Source organism: Haliaeetus leucocephalus, unplaced genomic scaffold, assembly GCF_000737465.1.
Source record: "Haliaeetus leucocephalus isolate CR32 unplaced genomic scaffold, Haliaeetus_leucocephalus-4.0 Scaffold151, whole genome shotgun sequence".
Lineage (NCBI taxonomy): Eukaryota > Metazoa > Chordata > Aves > Accipitriformes > Accipitridae > Haliaeetus > Haliaeetus leucocephalus.
Window position 1 is genome coordinate 5,831,083 of NW_010972587.1, and position 23,587 is coordinate 5,854,669.

General features: G+C 36.0%; 1 protein-coding gene across 3 annotated transcripts in view; it reads left to right on the top strand.

Moving 5' to 3' along the window:
• Nucleotides 1-23,587, top strand: part of NAV3 (neuron navigator 3) — a 274,517-nt gene that overhangs the window by 98,223 nt on the left and 152,707 nt on the right. For all 3 annotated transcript variants that reach the window (XM_010561819.1, XM_010561817.1, XM_010561818.1), the window contains exons 4-5: nt 11,727-11,799; nt 15,303-15,480. In XM_010561819.1, coding sequence (XP_010560121.1) covers nt 11,727-11,799; nt 15,303-15,480 — 251 coding nt within the window. The remainder of the gene's footprint in view (nt 1-11,726; nt 11,800-15,302; nt 15,481-23,587) is intronic.

The window sequence follows — 23,587 nt, forward strand, 5'->3', positions numbered from 1 at the left end:
TCCCAATAATAACTTTAAATTATTTTTTTTGGTAAGAGCTCTCTTAGTTCATGGGCAGACGGGCAGCAACACTCCACAGTAAACATATGTGCAAGGGTGTCTTTGCAGTTCTTGTATATATAAGGCTTCTATTTGGATTTCTTCGCATAAACAGTTTTGAAAGATTTATTTTGTTATATCATATAAATTAATGTATTTGAAGATATGTGTCCCTCCAAAGCCCAGTAAATGCTTATTTTTCAAGTAATACTGGCTGTATTTTGGAACTTGAAAACACTTGGGTAACTATTTAAAACATTGCTTCCTCCTACACTTCACACTCCATCGGCTACAACTGGAAGTGAAGTGACAACAAGGAGTAAGTGCTTCTTAAGGCCTCATTGTATAGGTTCGAGCACTTCTGAGGTTTCTGTTATAATATTTGGCTAAGAAGTCAAGAAAAAAATCCTGGCCCTATTGACCTTAAGAGAAAGATATCCCATTGCCTTCCGTGGTTCCAGGTGCTTTTATTTTCCTTGCCTGAGAATCTAGACACAAGATCCTGTGAAAATGTGAAAAATTCTTCCCATGGTTACGAGCATACAGCAAAGAGATACGTAACCATGAAGGCTCTTTATAAGCATGGTATGAAAACATACAGCATGACCTAACATTTCGTCGCATATTATGCTGAACATGGTATAAAATACAATGCTCAGGTACACTAGCAGAAGTGAAAGCCTGAATCTGAGTCTTTCATATTATGCCTATGGCTTTTAAAGATGTCTGGTTTAATTTGAATACTTTTAATAACCTGTGACATCAATCCATCATTGATTTTGTTTCTTTTGAGTCTTTTTCTTTAGGGCTTAGATCAATTTGAGTCAGTAATATGGAAAGTAAACATAAAGGAAAACCAGTGACTTATGTTATGTTCTCTCCTGCATATATCTTCCCAAGGACTTAAAGTTCCAGCTGGGGGACCAGCCACATAATTTTAGACCTAGAGAAATCTCTGGGCTGTCCTTTTAGAGGTTGCTAATGACAAGTATTTTATCGCTTTTCTTTTGATGAGCTCAATGTTCTATAAATATTTTTCAGGGTAATATGCAAAATATATCTAATTAAAAAAAAAATCAGAACATTTATAAAATCAAAAGGCCAGAAGGATAGGAGCAAATTGTCAGTGTCTCTCCTGCACAAGCTGTAGCATTATGACTTCTGGTGTCGTCAAGAGGGAGGGTTCAGAAAGCATAAATTGCATCTGGATATGGATTCCATTTGCAAAGTTCAAGAGATGCAGTGAAATGCCCCATAGTTTACCTGTTTACTTATCTTTTAAAAGATTCATCCTGTCACTGGTTGTAATTGCCCTTATTTCTAAAAGCTGCTATTTTTGATGAGCTAAATGAAGTTGCTATGTACTAAATAGTGGTGAAGGAGAGAACTGGAATGCTTTCAAAGGTTTAATTAAATCTAGTAAATGAACACTCTGTTGTAGACTCTCTTTTGACCCAATGGAGAGAAACTCTTCTGTTTCAAAGAAGCGTGCATTTTCACATTGCACTCCAATTTTCGGAAGTTGCCAAGTTCCATAAATATTTAGATGTTGGTACCTTGCTGACTCCGAAGTGTTGCATAACTAAATAAAAGATTGTAGACAGACTCACTGAAGTGATGCATTGCTTTAAAAAACACTGTGTTTAAACAGAGTTCTTTTTATCTTTGCCTTAAAAAATGTCCTCCCAGGGTAGTATTTATCTTCAATTTTGAGTTCTTAGTGCATGTGTAGGGCTCTTTCACGGTGGCGGTGGCCACAGGTCTGAGGAGATGAGAGCCCTGAAGTAGGGAGTTACTCTGAGACTCTGGAAGAGAACTTTTGCCTAGTCTTTTCTTTTGATCCATGCTGCTGCAGAGTCATATTTTAGCTTTCTAAGAAATTCATGCAAGATGTTGAAATACTTTCATGGTTTTCTGAATCCAAATCCAGGAGTCTATTCAGGACCAAATCCAGCACTATATTCCAATCAAAAATCCAGCACTTACTTCTCACAATTTCTATTACAGCAGCACAAAAGCACTTCAGAAGTTACCATCGTAGTATTTTGTGCTTTACAATGTCTGCTGTAGAGACTACTGTACAGAACTGGCTAGAGCGAAGGCAGACTAGCCACAGAAGGAAGAGCGGGTGAGAAAGGAAGACAAGAGAAGCAAGATCACACCATTATATAGATGAACAGAGCAAAATTTTGCATTGTTCTCTTATGTGTCCTTCGGGGTATTTGTGGCTAGAGTTTTGGGGGGGGTTTATATGAAAATGACCGGCACATGTTTATAATGATCTGTTTGTCCATCCATAAATTATGATCAGGATATGATTTATTTAGAATATTATGATTTATTTAGAATAACTGAATTGTTCATTAACTTGTTGAAGTGCACAAACAGGAAAAACACCAAACAAATTATATTTGACATTACAGAGATTATCTCACATTCACCCCAAGCTTTCCAAGCACAAAGTCAGGGGCTAGGTGCAAAACCTGCAACACCAATTGTCGCTTTCACTGACAAGAATACATGCCAAAAGGGATCCTTTTCCCACTGTAGCATTTTCTAAAAACAATACACACCCCAGCTCATACTCTGACCTCAACAGTGACCTCATACATTCTTTTATCAGCAGGTCAGTACATATGTCTGTTGAATTCTCCAAGTATTTGAGAAGTTAATTTGTTTTCACATTTCTGGGTTTACTGGTCATATTTCGTGTTTGGAGTGCGTGTTGGAAGAATTTGATGTGCATGTTCCTTAATATCTGTTGGAAAAGGAAGTGGAAGGTATTTCAGTTTTAAATAACACCATCATCCTTTCCTCAAAAAATAACTAATAATTAAATAACTCCAGCATCATTTCCTGAAAATTTTTGCCTGGGAGGCCTTCTACATACCAGTAGTTATTATCCTCTAAGGTAAAATTCTCCCCAAATGCCTCCAGTAAATCAGTTTTTAATTTGCATATATGGTCTCTTATTGCAAAGTCAATGCTTAGTTTGGAACAGTTTTTTGGACTGGTGTTACATGGTTCACTGATAGTTATTTTTATTAAATGCTTCTTAAATTATTCTATTGCAAGTAATGAGGAGTTTGTTAGGAAAAAGTCAAGCTGAATGTGTGTGCGTGTCAGTGTATTCTGATTAACACCCTGAAATGCATTATAATTTCCACAGAAAAATGGAATGTACCTTGCATCTGGGTGAGGTAACAGGCCACGTGCAACAGCAAGTCAGCAGAACACACTTAATATCTCCCAGCAGGACTGCTAACACCTGTTTTGTCTGGGTGGGTTTTCAAATTTACACCACCCATGGAAACTTGACATTGCCTTTCAGTATAGTTGCAAAAAATTATTGCAGTAAGCTGTCATGTTAGGAGCTTGTGGGAAATAAATTATCAGAACATGAATTATGTGATTTTTAAGTCTCTGCTTTTCTTTGTACTTTTGCAAGTTTTACTGGAGAGCTTGTTTATCTCCCGATTTTCCCTTTCTTCAAATTTCCCCTATTTCTATAAGGTGAACTGAGAATTCGTGGCAAATTTCACCCAGTCTCAGTAGTCTTTGGTCAAGGGAACGGTGCAACATGCAGCCTGCCATGCCAGCATCTTGCACAGAGACTGCAAATTTGAAACTAAAGTGTTCCTCAGTCAGGTCGCAATAAGTTTTGCATTACTCTGGGCCACATCTCTTCCCATCGCATTTACTTCAGGATTTGGAAGAATTTGGGCGTATTTTCTGTTCTTCAAAGTGTCCTTATTAAGTAGTAGTAAAAAATATATTTATTACATAATAATACTATGTACAGTTCCTTCACAAGGAATCTTGATGGAAATCTAAGGCTTTCAGACAGTCTTGCTCAATAGCAAAAATCTTTTAGTATTAATTTAGTATGAACACATACACACGTTAATAAGCATACCCAACTTTAAATATGCAAGAGACAAGAAAGCAGATGGCTTGCTTTCATATGTGTTAAACTAGTTTAACCTGCGCAATATAAAAAGAAACCAGTCTGCTTGTTATAGTTCAACTATAATGCTTGTAAAATGAGCCCATAGGAATTTATTCCACATTGTTCCCTCTGAAAGTTTTTAACCCTACTCTTTTTTTCTAGCTATAGTAGAGATAAATTTGAGAAAAAATGTTTTCTGCAGCAGGATCCTCCCTTTTGGAATACCTAGGAATCAGCTATTGTGGATAACATACGGCAATACAGTGTGGTGAAAATACTACAGAAATTTTGTAAATAAAATTTAGTGACAACTTTTCACAGAAAACAGGTAAATCAACCACAATGCCAAATTGAATGGAGCACATGGCATAGGTGTTTCTTATGATAATTGAGGTTATTGATTGGTACTTTTATAAATAATTAAAATAAATCTTACCATATGTTATAATAAGTAAATAATAATTGCTTACTTTTTATGTATTAGATACATTTTGTCCCACAAAATATTTGCAATTATAAATGCATTAGGAATTTTTTATATTTTAATTGTATTACCCTTGGCAAATTTTTCTAAAGAGGTAAGCAAAACTTCAAGTGTGTCGAACATTTGTTTTCACGTGAACAACAGGGGATTCCCATTACTGAATATTGTTTCAGTGATCGTTTAAGAATCACCTAGACTCCCAAACAGTGTTGAAAATGTGGCATTTGAAGAATGGGTAGGCAGAGGGATAAAGACATTGGGCTGGGTAATCCATTTTAGTATACCAGTTTTAATCTAGAAAGACGCTTTTGATTCAGTTGAACCTCCTTGGTGTAAGCCAGCGATCACAACTGGGAGTTTGGGCCCAATACTCAGCCTGACAAAATCATAGTACATGTAGATACGTACAAGGAAAGCATGCTAGTGAGTAGAACAGCAGGCAGTGTATTCAGTTATCACTTGTTTGAAATGGAGAAAGTCCTTGAGTTGTTTGATTTTTAGGTTTTGGTGAAGGAAATATTGGGCCTGTGCCTATTTTTTACAGAGTGAAAAAAGCTGAATGTCCACCTGCCTCGTTTATGAAGTCTGGTTTTGTTAAAGGATCTTAGTGATAAAACTGAGGATTAAAACATAAGTCATTATAGAACTGCAAGCATTTTCTCTATCTCGTTGCTTTCTAGCCCTTTGCTTTAAGGAGAGGCGAAACAGGAATACAAACTAGTGAAACCAGCTGGGAAGAAAACCCAGAAGGAACAAAGTTACAAGGCAAACTAAAAATCTGGGTGTTTCCCACACCACAAGTGAGTTGTCAACAAGTCACAATGTGTGCAATGGATGAGTCAATTAAGAGCAGAAAGTGAAATAAACTTGTTCTTCTCAACCTCTGAGAGCAGCTTTAGGTGTAGCAGGTTGTGCAAGACTATACATTTGCCCCCAAAATAGACCTTTGGGGGGGGCGGGGAGAGAGGGGTTAAACAGGTATCTGTGAGAGTGTACATGACCGATTCTCCCACTGCTCTCTATTAGGCGAGGGAAGGTCAGAGTTTAGGCCATGCCTAACTTGAAATATTTTCCAGTTTCTTCCAGAGCATTCTATATAACCAAGGCTACCATGGACAGTTTCATTCTCTCACCAGCTCCAACATGTGCACCAAAAATGCTTTTATCCACACGTGAAGGCATCTCAGTTGCTTGCTGAATCTCTGTTCTTTTTAGAGCCTGCAATTAAGACCAGATCATTTGCACTTCACCTACTACTAAGAAAGTAGCCAGAACTCAGAAGTTAGTGCATCATCTTCCATACTCGGTTCATGTGAAAGTCAGACAGACAAATAGTACCTGCTCTTCCATTTTTCATCTTAATCGTTTTATGCAGCGTGGGTATTGTGGATATTTAGAGTCCAGGATGCTACGCGTAAGGCCTGAATTGTATTTTTATTTGATTTTGATTCTATTACTGCTGCAGAACTTGAATGAGAATGAGCTGTGTAATAACAATAAATTATTTTCTAATCCTGCACTCATTTAAATCCATTGACCTCTGCAAATTTTCTTAGTGATGAATATCCATGGGAAAGAAAGAGTCAAATACAGGTCTCTCAACTCAGGTTAATATTCAGGGGAAATTTAGGAAGAAATCTTGCTGGTAAAGTGTGTTTGAAATACAGTTACTGTGACACAGACTATCTCATGCCATAATACTAATCTCAAAGGAATACTATTTAATATTGGTATTAAAAAAAACCTCAAACATGAATACTGAAGAGTTTTACGGAGTTTCTGTGCTCTGGAAGGTGAGTATATATGCGACTCTCTGGGTTTGTGTGGCAGACTAATTCCACGAGTGTCCCTAATCAGCCATCAGCAACATTAGAAAATTTCTACAGAGCAAATCCTTTGCCAAATTTTATCTGGGGCTTTGGGTCATGAGTCAGAATGTCAAAACACACAGAGAGCTATTGAAGATAGCGCTGACTGAAGTGCGAACAGAAATTACTGTTTTACTTTTGTTGCCAAAATAATCAAGATAATTTTAGGAGTATATATGTATAGAGACACTGTAATAATAAGGTGGTGTATTTATAAAGGTGTCCCATTCTTCAGCAGGAGAAATCCAGCTCGAAGTAGGCAAATAACTAACTTGTGTATGCGTCTATATGTTCTTGTAAATTATATTGTCATAAACTTAACAAGAGAGAGCTAGTCAAACCAAGATATTTTTCAGAGCTTCTTATAGATACAGAAAAACATAATGCTGTATTAGTCATCATTACTTGTCTTCTGAGCATCCCACAATCAAATTTATGTTTGGAAGTGAAGAAAGTGGTGTCTGCCAGACAAAAGAGATGAAAGCTAATCTTGGTAACAGCAAAAATAATTATAATAAATAGACATATTCTATATGTTGAGTCACTGGTGAGTACAATCCCACAAATGAGCTCTTCCTGTAAGTCTGCTAACTGCTGGGTATTAAGTGCTAAGGTTTATCTACATGCAAGTCCCACAGTCTGGTTTAGTGATTTATTTCTGTCAGTAAAATTTCAAATAGCTTCTAGTCAAAAGCAGATTACCCACGACTACGCAATGCAATATGTTACAGCAGATTTGCAATGTATGTTCTTTGTATGCCATGTAATGTATTCATAGTATCAGAGTTGTGACATTGCTGCTTAGTTGTACACCATCATTTGGACTACAACGCCTTAAAATGTGAGTGTAGAAATAGCTTGGGGCTCACTAATATTTATGGTAAAAGTATTTTGGGTGCTTTTTTTCATAATGCTGTCTGTATGAACAATATTAAAAAGATCTGCTTTATGAATGAAGCTTAATATATTGTAAGCATAACTCGGTAGGCCTAATTTAAAAAGCATCAAATGGTGTTACCTGCCTGATGATGCCCACAAATCTTAATTCCTAAATTATCATCCTCTTAACTGAGTTCATCTATACCCACGATGCTGCAGCTACATTTCAGAATTGGACAAATTATTCCTGAGTTTTGATAAGGAAGTGATTATATTATCAGAGAGAGTTTTTTGTTACCTCTGAAAAGCAATCTCGTGTAGTATTGATTGATTTTCAACATGGCTAATTGAGTAGCTAAGTGGACAAATAAATACATGGCAATGAAGGTTTATTATATCATTAATTCTTTATCCCTTTTATAGGTTTTAAGATTTTTAATGTGGCAGATCTGCTGTTCAACAAACTGCACTTCTTCCAGTCTTTTAAAACTTTAACATAAAATAAGTGCTTTGGAACAAAAAAATCAGAGGATTGACAGGGATGGAGAGCTGTTCAGCAGCAGCCTGATCTTGGCAACTTCTACCTGTACAAGCAAATATGCAAACTTGAGCCACTTTTCTGTGTCTTGATATGTAAGATTTGGAGTCCATCTGTATATCCTGAATTCTGCACTGTACGGAACTATATCTTCTGCTACAACACTTTGTAATTCTGATGATACTGTTCGCAATAACGATGAACATAAGCTGTGTTATAAACTGGTGCTTTTTGCAAGCAAAATTAACTAGAAAATTGTGGGCATATGTGAGATACAAAATTTGTCTGGCGTCTATGTTAAGTGTTACACTGCAAAATCTTCAGCCCTTGATATATAAGCAGGTAGAGTTCTACATATGCAGTGTCAGCTCTAAGCAGAGTTTACCCCAGCATATAATAACCCCACCACTAACTACTTAAATAAACATGGACTTCAGGGATTCATACCACTCTTGATTGAAACAGTATTGAGGAGTGGAAGCTGCTTGAAATCTCTTAGAACTTTTGTAATTGCAAAATTACTCTCATCTGTTAGTAAGTTTGAATAAAAAGTGTTTGGGGCTGCTAGGGTTTGAGTTCAAAGAATAACTGTGGTTTGCCAAGGCAAGAAGTAGGTAATTAAAGCAATGTTTGAGACACACTGAAAGCTTCAAAATAAGACAACTTTAAGAGTAATGTTTTCTAGACTGGAGAGGGAAGAAAGTGAAAATAACCCAAGAATGTATTAACTCATGTCTCATTGAATCTCCTAACAGCTCCTGAGAGTTGTATAGTAACTGCAGTTGTTATCAGCAAACTGACTGTAAGAGTTATTTTCTGACATTTTCAGTGTATTATGTGGCTGTGAGTTGCCACTCCAAACTTGCTCAATTCACGAGTCAAAACAAGACTTTATTATAAGGCTAACAGTGCAACCACAGTCTATTGTCTGAAAGTTGGCCACTGCTCTTGCTTCATACACCACCACTAAGAGGGATGACTTTGGACCTAGGGCTTCTATTACAGTTCTCTTGGTGAACTGTGAAGCAAAACAGAATTTGCTTTGTAGTTCTGCAGTATATTGAGTCATTGGTGTTAATGGTAATGACTAGTTTTGTCTGAGAGTTTGAGATGTGACTTCAAAGACACATGCTCTAGTAGACATGTAAAGTAACCAGGTGCCATTTCTATAGGATATTTTTCACCTTAAATGAATGTTAAGGTTTAGGTATTAGGCTTACTATTTCCTAAATATTCAGTATTGCAGGTAGATATTGAGATGTTTTCACAGCACATTAGCATTCAAATGTTCCCTAATAAATTAGGTTTTGTTTATAGCTATGGTCTCCTGAACTACTGCAAAGGGCACATGCCCAGTAGGAAAAACATCTTGATTACACTGTGAGGTCTGCTAGGAAATATCATTTCAGCTATTTGGAGGTGGACGCTACTGACGTCAGTCTGATTTTTCTTTTTTTTTTTCCCTTTTCTTTTTTTCCTTTGGCTTCCAGTACTTAGCTGTAGAGCAAAAATTCCCATCTTTGAAGTAGTTGATTCTGCATCATGGTTGATTTGAAAGTTCAAAGAGACGCTCAGTTACACAGCGAACATCCAAACAAATCTTCATTTCTTTTAAATTCTTCAGGACAGGAAAATTTCCATTCAAATTGTTTTCTTGTGTCGTTGACTTTGTTTAAAGGTCGAGTAGAAATATTCTCATCGTGTGCGTTATTTTCACGACCGATGCGGCGGTGCAGTTGGAGGTCAGGGCTGAGCCAGCCCAGTGCCTTGTCACTGCCGTCAGGAGTGGCACCGTCCGTCTGTCCGTCCTTCCCACCTCCCCGGTCCTCTCCCAAACCGTGCCTGACTCAGGCTGGGACGCGCCCTCCCTTCTGCTGACTCCTGCACTCATCCGACTGCACGGGAAACCCGAGTGACTAAAATACGTTTGGCTCTTTTGCTGGACGAGTTTTCCGCGCGGAGCCGGCTCCCGGTGCGCTCAGAGAAGCGCGGAAGCCCAGCGGAGGCGGCAGCAGCAGGGCCTGGGAGGAAGAGGAGGTGAGGAAGAAGCAGATCTTCCTATTTTAGCTGCAGCCAGATTTCAGCTGACTTAGCTGTGTCTCATCTCTACACCTCACAAAATGACCTGGTTTATTTGTCGGGTTTTTTTTTTTCCTGGTGTAAAACTACGTGAACATTTAAGAAAATGCGAGTGTTAACGCCTGAGTTTCTGCAATGACTGTGCTGGGCCAGAGCTGGAGTAACCCCTTTGGGTTTAGGATGGTTATTCCACGTTGGCAGCTGTGCAAATTGGTGCCGAACGGATTTATGAAAGCTTTATGGTAAACCCCAGTTTCGGAGTACCTTTAGTTAGTGTTAGCTGCAGAGTTTGGGTTTGGGGTGGGTTTTTTTAATTGATTCAGGAGAGAGACTATTTATCATTCCCTATAAATGGTAGCACATCCTTGAAAACAAGTGTTTGAAAAGACTTTTTAAAAGATGTTTTTATGAATGCTTTGGAATTTAATGTGCTTAAAAAGAACTCTCAAAATTTTGCAGGTGCTTATAAGTTTCTAAGTACTACCTGTGGATCAAGAGAGTCTATGTGAGGTCGTAATAAATACTTCTAGGGTCAGTAGTAAAAAGCATATTTATGTTCCTTTTAGCTACTATCACTTTCTGAGAATAATGACAGAACTACAGTCATAGAAAGATGACAATAATAAAAGGCCCTCCTCCTCGGCTCGAAAAGATACTGCCAAGGATCAAGTAGCTTTTATTCAAGGAATGAATTTACCCCTCATATTTTGATGGTTGAAAACTGTTGATATGAGGTATTGTAAAATGTGTAAACATTCAAATAAAATTAACCGCATAGACTTGATCTACTGCAGGCTTATGTTTTTGGTGTTGAATATTCCTTTCTTTTTTTTAATGTTCTCCAGCGAAAATAGGTATTTAAAATATCACTAAACATTTTGTTTTATTTTTGGGGTCCTAATTGCCTTGAAAAAAATCCATCAACCTAAAAGAATTATTTTAAAATCAAGTCTGTTGAACACACTTGACATAGGATACCTCTTTATGCATAATTTTTCTGTTTTCATAGCAGCACATTTATAGACAAAGTTGTTAATTAAAAGATTTTACATTTATAGCTGAGTATTTGCTTCATAGATCCTGGGAGGACTGGGGAAACCAGCTGGAGATGGTGACTCAGGAGAACATTTTGGAACATTCTGGGTCCCTAATCTATTAGAAATAGACACAGGAAAGGAGTCCAACTAGTTCTGTGATTACTCATTTTAGAGGCAGAAGTTTTATCCTTTTACTGATCTACATTTAGGCTGCATGTTCTTCTCTTACCTAAAGCTCTCAGTGGAAACTGTAGATTTCTTCTAAACCACTGGCAGAAGCCAGTGCCGTGTCCTTCACCAAGCAAGCACTCTTCGCAGAAGCATAAATATTAAATAAATTAGAATTATTTAGCATGAGATTTGAAGAGAAAAAACAGAGAAAAAACCACTGCTGTGACATCATTTTCACTGAATTCTACATCATCCCAAGAAAATACCTTTGCTAACACATTTGTTGGAGGGTTTTGCTTATGTTTTTCAGTTAACTCAGTCGCCCACAACTCCAGACATATACTCAGTGTCTAATCCTCTATGGATGCTTTCATTGCTGCTTGTTCGTAGGGTATAAAATCCAGTTTTATGTTAAGTAGGTGGATTGCTAGTTTGCCAGCATGCCATTCTGGATCGGGCATTTATGAATTGTTTTTAAGCACCAAAGTGGACAATGAAAGCTTTATATCGATTCCCCAATTAGCAGTAATCATTCTTGTTAAACTTTGGTAAAGAGCTGCAGTATGCAATGAATGTAAAGTATTCATTCCTGAGCTGTTTCTTCTCCCCCCCCCCACCCCCCTGCATTTTTACATTTTGTCAGATAGTCTTATGCTGCTTGTTATTTCTGTTCATATTGCAGATTGAGAATGTTGACGTCTGCCTTAGCTTTCTAGCAGCCAGAGGCGTAAATGTCCAAGGTCTTTCTGCAGAAGGTAAGAGAAACAGATCATCAGAACCAATAAAAGGATTTTTTTTTCTGAAAACTAATTTTCTTAATACAAATTATTTGCACCTAAATACCAAACTCCAGCTGTCTTGAATAGCATGCAAATATAGATTAGTAATAGCAAATGAGAGAGGTTTGGATTTCCTTTTAATTTTCCCTTGAAATTGAACCAAGAAATTCAATATGTTTATGAAGCCTGAGACAATGTTTTAAAATAATAATTTTTTCAATAGTATTAACCTTTTCATGTTTTCTCCACAATATTAGATAGGTACAGGGTTTCCCAAGCATACTTTTAAACTTGTTTATATATGGGATTCAAAACAACAAAAATGAATATGAGAATCTTGCTCAGTTAAGTAAATCCAGGGAAGACTATTTGTTTAAACAAATTTATTAGTAGTAGTAATGCTGTCAGGATGAGTCTGAAAGATATTGTGTTCCTTTGATGTCATATATTAAGTGAAAGAGGGAATGGTCTTGCTGCTTATATTGTAGTCCTTTTTGCTGTATTAGTCACCCCAAGCAACTGCCTAATACAGTTACAACTAAGTTAATAAATATATTAAATCAAAACCATTAAAATACCAATTGTCTTAATTAGTATGTAATATTTGCCTTATTAATGTAAAATTAAGTCAGGTGGATACTTTATCTTGTAAATTAATAAAATGTAAACAAGTGTTTGTCCTGTAACTAACTAAGAAGTTCTGCAAGGTGCTGTGCACATTCAAAATCCCTCTGACTTGCATGGCAGCTGAAAGCAATAGGTATTAATAAGACACAACTCTATATTTTTATTTTCCTTGTAATACAACTAAAAGCTAGAAGGAAAAATATCTTTTTTTCCAGAGATGGTAATTTCAATTGCATTTTAGACGATAGCCAGAGGAAAAAAATTGAATGCTAACCATTGTTTTATTTTAAAATTAACTCAGAATTGTTATCTTTCACCATTTCCACCTTTCTTGTACCTTAGCAGAAGCATAATATGGCCACAATATGTACTATCTAGTCATTTTGACTGTCTACTTGTGGAAAGCTTCTTAACTGATTTAAAAGAACCTCTATATAGACTGTAGATATGTTGATGCATGAGAACACTGAACATTTATATGTTGCCGTTCATCTCAAAGGGGTTTAGAACTTCAAGTTTTTAGTGCAGCCTATTTTAGTTGCATATGAAATAACAATCAAATGTGTGAATAGAATGAATTTATTTAATGAGAATACTCATCTTTGTTTAATACCATGACATGGTGCCTGACACTTTTTTTTCTGTACTTTGTTAAATCAAAATCTGAGTGTATTCTGTAATGCATTCCTTTATTCATACCTTTGTTTTGTGCTGGAAAATAATTTTTGATAGGATACAAGTTTCAGCTGTGGAGCATTAAGTTCAAATACTACTAAAAGCAATAATACTACATAGTGTTAAAAGCAAGGAATGTTTTTAAAACTCTCATTGATCTTTACAGCAGAATTTTATTAAGGCAGACCTTGAGCTCTGAAGATTAAAACTAGTTTTGCTGTTTTGCAGTTGGTCGTGAATCTGCTGTAAATCTGCTAATATGTTTGTAATAATATTAGTTCAAAGTATCACCAAAGTGTGGTTCCCTTAAATATACCATTTTTAGCATGTACAATCCTGAATATTACAATTTCTCTTGAGAAATTGAGAAAAACAGACTTTTTAAAATCAATAAATTGTCAAGTTACCTTCATAGTGTTTTGTCAGCACAGTTATGTTTAAAATCAATTAAGTTCAGAAACCTTAAGTCTATTTCTTGTCATAAGCCTTGGTAAATATGTCTTGTTACTACTGGGTCATCTATTAATGACCAGGCAGTTTCTGGAACAGTAAACCATGAGCTTAACAAGGATTGACGATTTCACAACCAGTTTCCCACCTCATTTTGACACTTGAGCAAGGAGGTCTAGAACAAAAGCAAAATCAGAAAATCTTTTAGAATCAGAGCAGCTTAAAGATGGATAGTTGTGTGGTTTTGTTGGGGGTTTTTTTAGGATAATTTTAAACATAATTATTCTGTGTTCCTTGATAATGATTTTCCCTGAAGCCAATGTGACTGCAAAGGTCATTGTTGCTTATAAAGCTTTCTAATTCTGAGAAAGATCTTCTGTGTATCTCTGGTGGTCTTGTGGGGAATCAAAGAACCTGCAGCATCTTCATAGGGATGATGAGAAAGTATGGATGGTTAGAACAAATTTCCGTTTTGCAAAGTATATTCCAGTGTCCAGGATTGTGTCTGATTTTGAAGAATGGGTTGAGAGCATAAGGGCTCCAGTGTTTGCTGGCCTGTTAGTGGAGGTACTAACATTTCACTTAATCCTATTGAAAGAAAATTAGTATGGTTTAAAGGAGGTGAATGTGACAGTCATTGTTTATAAATCCTGCTTTAAAAATTACCTAAGAAAGACTGTGTAGGACATACAGCTCAGTATTTAGATTTGCAGGGAAGGCAGAAATATCGCAGTGGTGCATGTTAGGTTACAAGGCTATAGGCCTAATGAAAACCTTTCACAAGAAGTTCAGTGCCAAAGAAAATTAATAACGATGCTATGGACAGAGCTAAGTGCTGCAGATGATTTCATTAAAGCCTCCTGAGGCTTCTTTTTTGGCACAGAGATCCTTTATGAGCAAAGAATAACATTATCCTTTTAAAACCTTCATCTTAGGATGGGGAAAGACTAAGAAAGGCATGGGAGACGTGACAATGCTACTGTGGCTCACCAGAATTTCATATGGGTATCTATTTTAGCCTCATGTGAAAGCCGTAGTTTTGAAGTCTTCATTAATCAGTAATAACAGTGTAAAATAGAAATCTAGAAAATCATGTAGTTGGAAAGTTCAAAGATGTAGTCATGAACGTCACAGTCACCTTTTTTAATAGGTCTTTTCCATTAATCTCCTTCTCTCATGTTCCTTCCAAGTTCTTGTGAATAGATATGTGCTCATCCACAAGACTGTCACCATCTCCTCTTTCTGATTTTTCTAGAAGTCACTGTTTACTCCCGGTGTGCACAGAATTTGCCCGAAAAGCAGGAAGAGGTAGAAGGGATGTGTACCTAAGGCCAGAAAGAATTCAGATTTTTTTGAATGTCCCTCTGCTTACTCAGAATATTTGTACTGTATTGAGGCAGGTGTATTCATTTCAGATTATGTATATTATTTAAAGTTCGGTGTACTTTTCTTTATGACCATGCACATGTGACTCATCATGAGGACATTACGGAGATATGTGTTTATTGCAACAGTGACACATATATAAGCAAAGATTATAACAAACAATAAAGTATCAGTGATACCTAATATGTCCCTGGTATTAGAGATAAATGAAGAGATACAAGGCATAAACAAGTATAGCTATAGGTATGTACAGACATGTTTTAGTATAAAAACGTTACAAAACTGAAGTCTAAAACCACAATGTTTTCACTTCTTTTTCTTTTTCTTTTTCTTTTAAATAGAAATAAGGAATGGAAATTTGAAAGCCATTTTAGGGCTGTTTTTCAGTTTGTCTCGGTACAAACAGCAGCAACATCATCAGCAACAGTACTACCAGTCTTTGGTGGAGCTACAACAGCAAGTCCCTTCACCTCCAGCTGAAATCAGCCAGTCCAAAACACACCAAGATATGCAGTCGAGGTAGGTTAAACAGTTAATTTTCTCAGGTGTAAAAGCTTTTTATTTTTCTGTTCAAAAAAAAACAAATTTTGTGGAAAAAAATTAGGCCACTTTAAGACTTAAAAGACTGGCTTTTTATTTTAGCTATTTTTGTAATGGATGTAGGAAAACAATATCTCAAGTGTTTGTTTAGTATTAAGCTTGCATTTCTTGGGAATAAAGCTAGAGTGAGAGCAGAGAACATTCCTAGTTCAATTTAGTTCAATTTTTAATTAATTTAAAGGCGTTCTTTCACTAGATTATTGATTCTGCTGTCCTTTGCACAGCAAGAGAGAGTGAGCACACGATGAGGTTAGCATACTGGTCATTTCCATGTTTTCCTGACATACCCAGCTCCACATCTAAATGAGCGATTTGAAAGTATTAGCAAAATATGTGGGGAAAAGGCACAATTAACACTTTCATTTGGTATACACACTTTTCATCCCCACGCATCCTGGTTTTGAGTGCCTAATTCTATTTGTATCTTTTTTGAAAGGGAGAAGAAATGGCCTTAATCTAGTTGTTTCTTTTAAGTGGTCAGTTTATGATTTAGTTTTAGGAAAGCAAAGCACTCAGCAGAATCCTTAATTGCTGAATTACTTTGCTTTCAGACTGAAGCTGAAAATGTATTTTGAGAAGGTAGTTGCCTCCTGGCCATGAAAAAAGAATCTGTTTTAAGCACAAATATCTATTTAAATGGAAGGAGGATTAGCAAGGTATACTTTATTGGGGAAGTTTAAAAAAAAGCTATTCACATGTATATTGCTCCATTGGGGTTAGTACTTTTTTTTATTTATTATTTGCTCGTGTAAAATTTTTTACATACTTACTGAACAATTGTATGTCTAGAATGTGAAAATCAATAATCAAGGATGGATTAAAAGTATCAGACTACAATAATGAAATTTTAGTTCTTCAGTCCATTCATATCTAAATAACACTTTCACATTTATAATAAACATATTTCTTCTTCAGTTGAGAAAACTTTTCACATGTCAGCCTAATGGAAATCTTTGTCTTGAAACTAGGAATGTTGTAAATATATGTTTATAGGAAAATGTTGCTGATAGCATTTTAGTTACCTCATTTGATACACAAATTAAGATACACTTGTGTTTGCCTTGGGTACTACAATGCGAAATGCATTTTTTTTTCTCTGCTACTGAAAATTAATGTCTTTGAATGCTTCCTCTGTAAAGTTTACAATTAACTTGTAATTTGGGGAATTATGCTGTGATCCTAGAAGAATCTGATCACTCTTAACATTTTCTGAAGTTGAATTTCAGCTTTCTGAAGGATATTTAATACTGTATAAGAGGCAATATCATCTTGTTATTCAGAAATTAATTGTTTTTCCTATAAATGTAGGTCTACAAGTGTCCAAGGCTTTAATCAGTGAAACTAAGGTCTTAGCCAGCTTCATGTAAATACCTTTGGTTATTGGGTTTTGTTTATAATTTAGTAAAAGAACTGAAACATTTCCTGCTGTTCTACTTTATCCATGGTGAATTTTTAATAAAAAAGTAGTTACGATGCTCCTTTATACATCATCACTATTGCAAGGAATTCTGTTTGTCCAAAAAACCTTGGAGCGAAGAAGTTGTTTACTATTTGGAAGACAGCAATTGCACACTAGTCCTTTGTCTGCTCAGGAATGGTAGGCAAAGAGGGGATGAATTTTTTATAAAGCTTTCTTTTCATTATAATTCCCCAAGATCTCATGGTCCTTCAGTGCCTTTTTCTCCTCTTCTACTTTGTTATGTTTAAAGATACTTCATTACAAGGAAAGGCAATTATTCCATGTCCAGAACCCCAGCATTCATGCCTTCATAAAGGCAACTAAGGCTGGTTTAACAAAATTTCTGTTTCCATCACTGTTCTTTAGACCCTCTACTTTAATGCCAGGAGTTTAAATTAATTTCAATTTTTTATTAAATTTCTATTCATAGCTATGTTTCAGCTGCAAAATGTTTCTATGTAAAAAGTTATTACACAGAAATTGATACCATCTTTCTTACTTCCTATCTGTAAACTGAAAGCAAGAATTTTTCTGTTTGCTTTCACATATACAGAAGTTCAATGTTTGTCACCATAAACTTCTGTACTGCCTAAGAGAATATTATTTTCTCTATCCATATATTTTTCACTAAAGCCTTTAAGAATAAAGAATGGTCCCTACTTCTAAAACCTTTCTTCTGTATGAAAGGTGTCTATCTTTGGCTACAAATGTATCTAGTATTCTGAGCTGCTAGAAAACAAGGAACTCCAGGACTTAGAAACAAACAGAAACACAGATTTTTTTTTTTAATATTAATTGGCTTTTTAATTTGTCACTGTTTTGACATAATATTAGGAAATTAACATAAAATAATATGTCCCCTTCTAAGAAAAATAGAGGTTTTCCACAAATAGATGGGCATGTACAAGTATACATTGATATGAACTCTCTGTGGTGGACTTAGCAACCCTTCTTTTCATAGCAGTCATTTAATTTAATTAAATTAATTCTTTTTTTCCACAACAAAACAAATATTTTGGAAAATAATTCAAAACTATTTCCCAAATGCTTTTTTAGTTTTAAGCTGTTAATGAATAAATAAAAGCTTCTGTTTAGAAGGAAGCCAAAATATGAAATTAAAAAAGAAAAGATTCCTTTGATGGGACTCATCTTGCCTCTTGCCTGCTGTCTGAAATGGGGACAGGTTTCTTACATGACTCCCAAGACTGATTTCTATGATATGACTGCTTTCACTGCAACTGTGTCTCAGCATTAATTACAGAAGGAACCACCATGCCTAACTGATTTACAGGGCAGGAGCTCATACTTTAGAAGGTCCTAAGGAACTCATATGGCTGCTCCATGGGACACCTGAGACCTTTAGGTATTTTTGGCAAAAAGTAGTTTTATACAGATACTGAAACCTTCCTCTTTCATTGAACGAAGAGTATTGAAAAGTGACAAAATCTAAGGTGTGTAATAATGTCAAATTCTTCACCTTTTCCATGTGAAATTATTAACTCAATAGATAACCTAATTAGTATCAATTACAGAGTAATTTTACCTTTTTTTCTGAAGTAGTGGTGATAAAATGAGCTGTTTTATCCTTTCATAGTGGATGTTAATCTTTAAGGCAATTTATTATTACACATTCATTGTGCAGCTATGCCTCTCTTTATTAGCCTGTTGCAGTTCTGAATATGCTTTTAAAAATTCTTAATACTTTCTGTTTTCTAACAATTTATACTATGAAAAGGGCTGGCATGTAGAAACCTTAAGGCAGTAAATTACTCATGGTGTATATGTTGGAAAAATTATTTTGCAAATGCATGTAAGAGAGATTATTTTTCATTAAATTGGTCTGTGGTCCTTTATTACCTGGAAATAGTTCTTTCAGGTTTTGAGAGGAACAAGAAAAATTATCTTCTTATTATGGCAGAAGCCAGGTAATGAATACAGTAGCAAACACCTGAATGACACATTCATCTTTATTCAGTAATGGCAAAACTCTTCAAACCTAATTTGAGTAAATTTTCAAGGGTATTGTGAAAATTATCTTCTTATACCTATGGATATTTTATTTTACTTGAAGACTCGCATGTTTCTACTGTGTTAGACACCTGAGAAATAAAGCTGTCTTTTTAAGGCACTGTATACTTTTAAGTGCATTTGATATGTATATGTTTGCATGTGTGCAGACATGTGAGCAAAATCAAAACATATACACTGGAAAAGATGGATGCTTTTTATAGACTTGGTACCTTTTTAAAATGTTCAGTAAGAAATCACATTTCATGTTGTAATTTAAGTCTTTGAAACTATGTCTTAATAATCGCAGTTACTTTAGGTTAGATTATTCCATCGGGAGGTTATCTTTGTTGCTTCCAGCTAAGGTATAGTAAGCATATTGCTTAATTGCCACTTGATTTCCTGGGAGGTAAAAAGCCGTTGTGTGTGCTTTATTAAACAAGTATGAAAAGGTGATGGTCTCCACTGTTTCAGAGAGAAACACAGGTTATACAGGGAGAGGGAAATACCTCTGAGAAGTCACACAGAAGATGGGGAGGACACGGAGGGGGGAGCGTTCAGGCCCTGCTGAAGACCAAGGAGGTTTTGTCCTTGTCTGTACAGGGCTAGTGTCTCACTCTCCTAATTTAAGAGAGTGGTCCTGCTGCTGATGACGACGACGATGGTACTCTCATCCTGATTTCCAGGTTATGATGTCCTCAGTAATGATCAACGTCTGTGATCCTTACTGGCTCTGAGCCTGTTCCGCATGCCACCGAAGCCGACTTACTTCAGTATCAACCTCAGTGAGAGATTGTTTGGGCTCTTTGTCAACAAAAGCTGAAACAGGCAGGAAAAAATGGTATTAGGACTCCAGAGCTTTCATAGCCAGGTTATTTTGATATGGTAAACAAACAGAAGTCCCAGGGGAAGGCTATAATCAGAATATCCTGAGACTCAGCAGGATTAAGTTTGTGCAGAAATGGGGAATTTGGGAGGCTGGTTGTCCTTGGATGACTAGATAATCTGTGTCTCCTACAGGAGACAACACAAATCAGGAAGGTAATTAAACTGAATTCCGGAGGAACCTCTCTCCCCTTAGTGTAAAGTTTGCATAGGAGGATAATGAACTTTCTACGGCAGGCTCCTAACAAAATTATCTGAAATTGGTCAGTGTGGCAATACTTTAACATTCCTAATTCCATGTAATCGGTCCATAACCAAGCTCGGAATAAGGAAAATTGTGCACACAGAAGGGGAGCAAGATTCTGCATGTGAAAGAGTATCATTGGCCTATCTAATCCTAGGGCCAACAGCAACATTTCAAATTAAATGTAAAAAAGAACGAAGGAAGTTGATTTATGGTAAGTGAAATTTCATTGCAAAGAATATGCTTTAGTAATGGAATATTATAATTTCGTACCACTAAGTATAAAAACTCCTAAAATTATTTAGACGATTAGTGGAAAAATTTGTGGTAAATAATAAATGGTAACCTAAGGGAGAGAATGGGTTTAGATGTGATTTCTCGTTTCTTTTTATCCTAAAATTTCCTATATTCTTGTATGACTAACTGCGGGAATTGAACACTTCAAAATCTGAGGTAGGCACTTCACTCTTTACTTATGACTTTGTTGCAGCTTTGAGATTTAGTTAAAAAAATACAGTGCTGGTGGCCTTATTTATATCTGTCAGTACGGATAGATGACAACAATGGTTACATTATATTTTTATGCTTCGCTTTGCTAGTGGATTCCATTATCACAGCAATACATCTAAACTTTCTGCAGTGATGATCTTTCAACCACCCAGATACTAAGAGAAAACACATGTGGATGAAAGAAGTTCTGTCTCATTTATGGATTAGGCAGTAACTGGTTTCAGTAAGCTGTCAGCAAAATTCCCCGAGACGGACAAACTATTTTATCACGTACAGGAATGATGAGCACAGCTTGAGGTCCAGATGGATTTTGTTAAATTTGTTATATTAAAAGAGCACCCTGGTTTTCCTAGGCGTATAAACAAAGTTAGGTAGCTGATTTCTACAGGCAGTTGCATATATAACTACTGCAAGGAACTGGGTTTCATGTTGCCTCCTGCTCAGAAGTACTAGGGAAAAAAATGAAGCGTATTGGACAAGCAGCTAGTGCTGTGTGAAATACAGTAATGGAAATGTAGTGGTTATGATTATGAATTTAAATAGATACTTGCCAGAATACTGGCAATCTGTATGCCAGTCTTGGTTACATCACTCTCAATTTAGAAAAAGGCCTTTGTTTCAGTGTTCTCAACGTTTGAAATACAACCTTAACAGTCTACACCAAGTGAATTGCAGTGACAGAGGCTAAAAAATGGAATGTGCACATCATTGTGTGTCTTCCTTGATTAATGGAAAGGAAAGTGATGAACCAAGTCTCCTTGCTGTCCTTAGCTCTTGCCATTCCCAGTCCCCTGGTTTTAGTGAAGGGAAACAGGTAGGTAGTTCCTGCTTTTCCCACTACAGAATCAGTATCTAATGACTGCAAAGAAGAAAAATCAGGGAAAGGTTTATTTTTTCTTCCTGTTCTCTGCTTTCCAGTAAGGGTCCAAGCGAACAAATTGCTGTTAGTATAAACTGATGTATTTTTATGTGTCTGGAAGATAATGCAGAATGAATTGCTTAATGTGATTGCACCAGGATCTGCAGCAGCTAACCTTCAAATGGACCGTAGGGATTTAATTTCACTTTAACCGAGCTATCTTTCTATCTTGAAAATCAGCTTTGGCCCCATTTTGTTCTACTCCTCAAAGACACAGTCATGACAGTCCTCATGGTTCCCAACAAAAGGAACTTCAGGAAGGAAGTCCTTTCATCTTCTTTGTCCTGAAGTCCAAGTAACTGAAGTATATACTATCTCTGTGTACCAATTAAATCTGTTAACTGCGTACCTAAGCAAATAGATGATATTTAATAATGATGAGTTGCATAAATTAGAGATTTGTTCCTGTGATAAGCACTATATAGGTCATCAGGAAAAGTGGCTCTTCTTGCCTGTGCCATTTGTTTATCTCACATAGCTAAGAAATTAATTTACACATTTGATATAACTGTCATTACCTGCCGGGAATTACTGCAGTTTCAGGAGTTTTCTAGGCTACAACTATGATATACTGACAGAACATTGTAAAAATTACACCTTCATAGCCTCCTACGTATTAATATTACTGCCACAGTTTCATTAGCAATTTTTTTCCCCTAAAATTCACCTTACTAGCTATATTTTGAAACAGCATGCAAAAATGCATCAGCACTGTTTGAAGTTTCATAATATATACTTCTGTTTCATTTGAGAGACATAGAAAATTCCATACACAAAAGAGTTAATTTTTGATGATGGCAAACAACTAACCTTTCTAATAACCTTCACACAGAAAAGGCAGAACAGTGCAGTAGCAAGAATGTATTTGTCACATACTTCTTCCCTGTAGCCCATCCTCTCTAAGATAAAAAGATAGCTAATAATATTTCTTAGGCTTAAAATAAGAAAAAGACCAAGGGGTTTCAAAGCAGACTTTCAGTTTCTAAAACAAATGGTCTTTTCTATAGCTATAATAAGCACCTATTAGATAGAAAATATAAAAATGTAAATTATAAAGCATTTTATAGCCTCTCAATAGCTTTTAAGATTTTTTTTTTTTTAACTTTTCCTCTCCTATTTAACCATTTCCCTACCAACCTCTCGGAAACTGCTTATATCTTTTACCTTCTTATGTAATTCTGTGGGCTGGATCCTGAAAAACTTGTCCTTTACTGGGTGATACCTGCCCTTGTGTGTTACTTAGTATGTTCCACAGTCCTTCCTCTCTGCAAAGTACCTGATGTTTTTCTGAACATTTTCTTTAGGAACCTGTGACACAGTTACACTGATTTCTCCTGTTTATAAATTACATCTGCCATGTGCTCAAGAATGATATTTCTTTCTCTGCCTCTTGTTCTGTTGCATTTCAAAATGCGACTGTCATCCTTTATCGTTGTCTGTTCTTATGGTTTTCAAGAGTGTTTTAATTCAGTTTAGTGATGATTCTCATTCTGTGCATTTCAGATATTCTCCTTGTCTGGCACTTGTTTCCCTTGCCACTCATTACTTTTTATATTTCAGTTTTGATGCACTTTGGCCATAAATTTCACTGTTGCTTATCCAGATCATGTAGAATTTAATGGGAAGTGTTCCATTCATCCTTGTAGCATTTGAATCCAACTTTTCATGTATTTCCTTTTGAAGGAATAGAAGCTTTATAATGTAGTTATTTTCCCTTCAGATATTACTTGTTGCTCTACCCTCACTCTCCATAGAGATTCATTAATTCTTCTCATTTTCTGAAAATGACATCTGATGCAATTGTGTCCATGCTTTTTTTCCTTTCCCAGGCCTGTCACCTATTTAACTCTGAATGTCTTGCAAACATTTGAGGTTGCCTATAATTTTATGTAAATGGCAAATAAAATTTAAATACATGTAAAGTGCAATAGAAGCCATATTGAATTATTCCTGTCTTCATTCTTTCTTTTGTCCTATGATTAATTTTCTTATCTATTCTGAA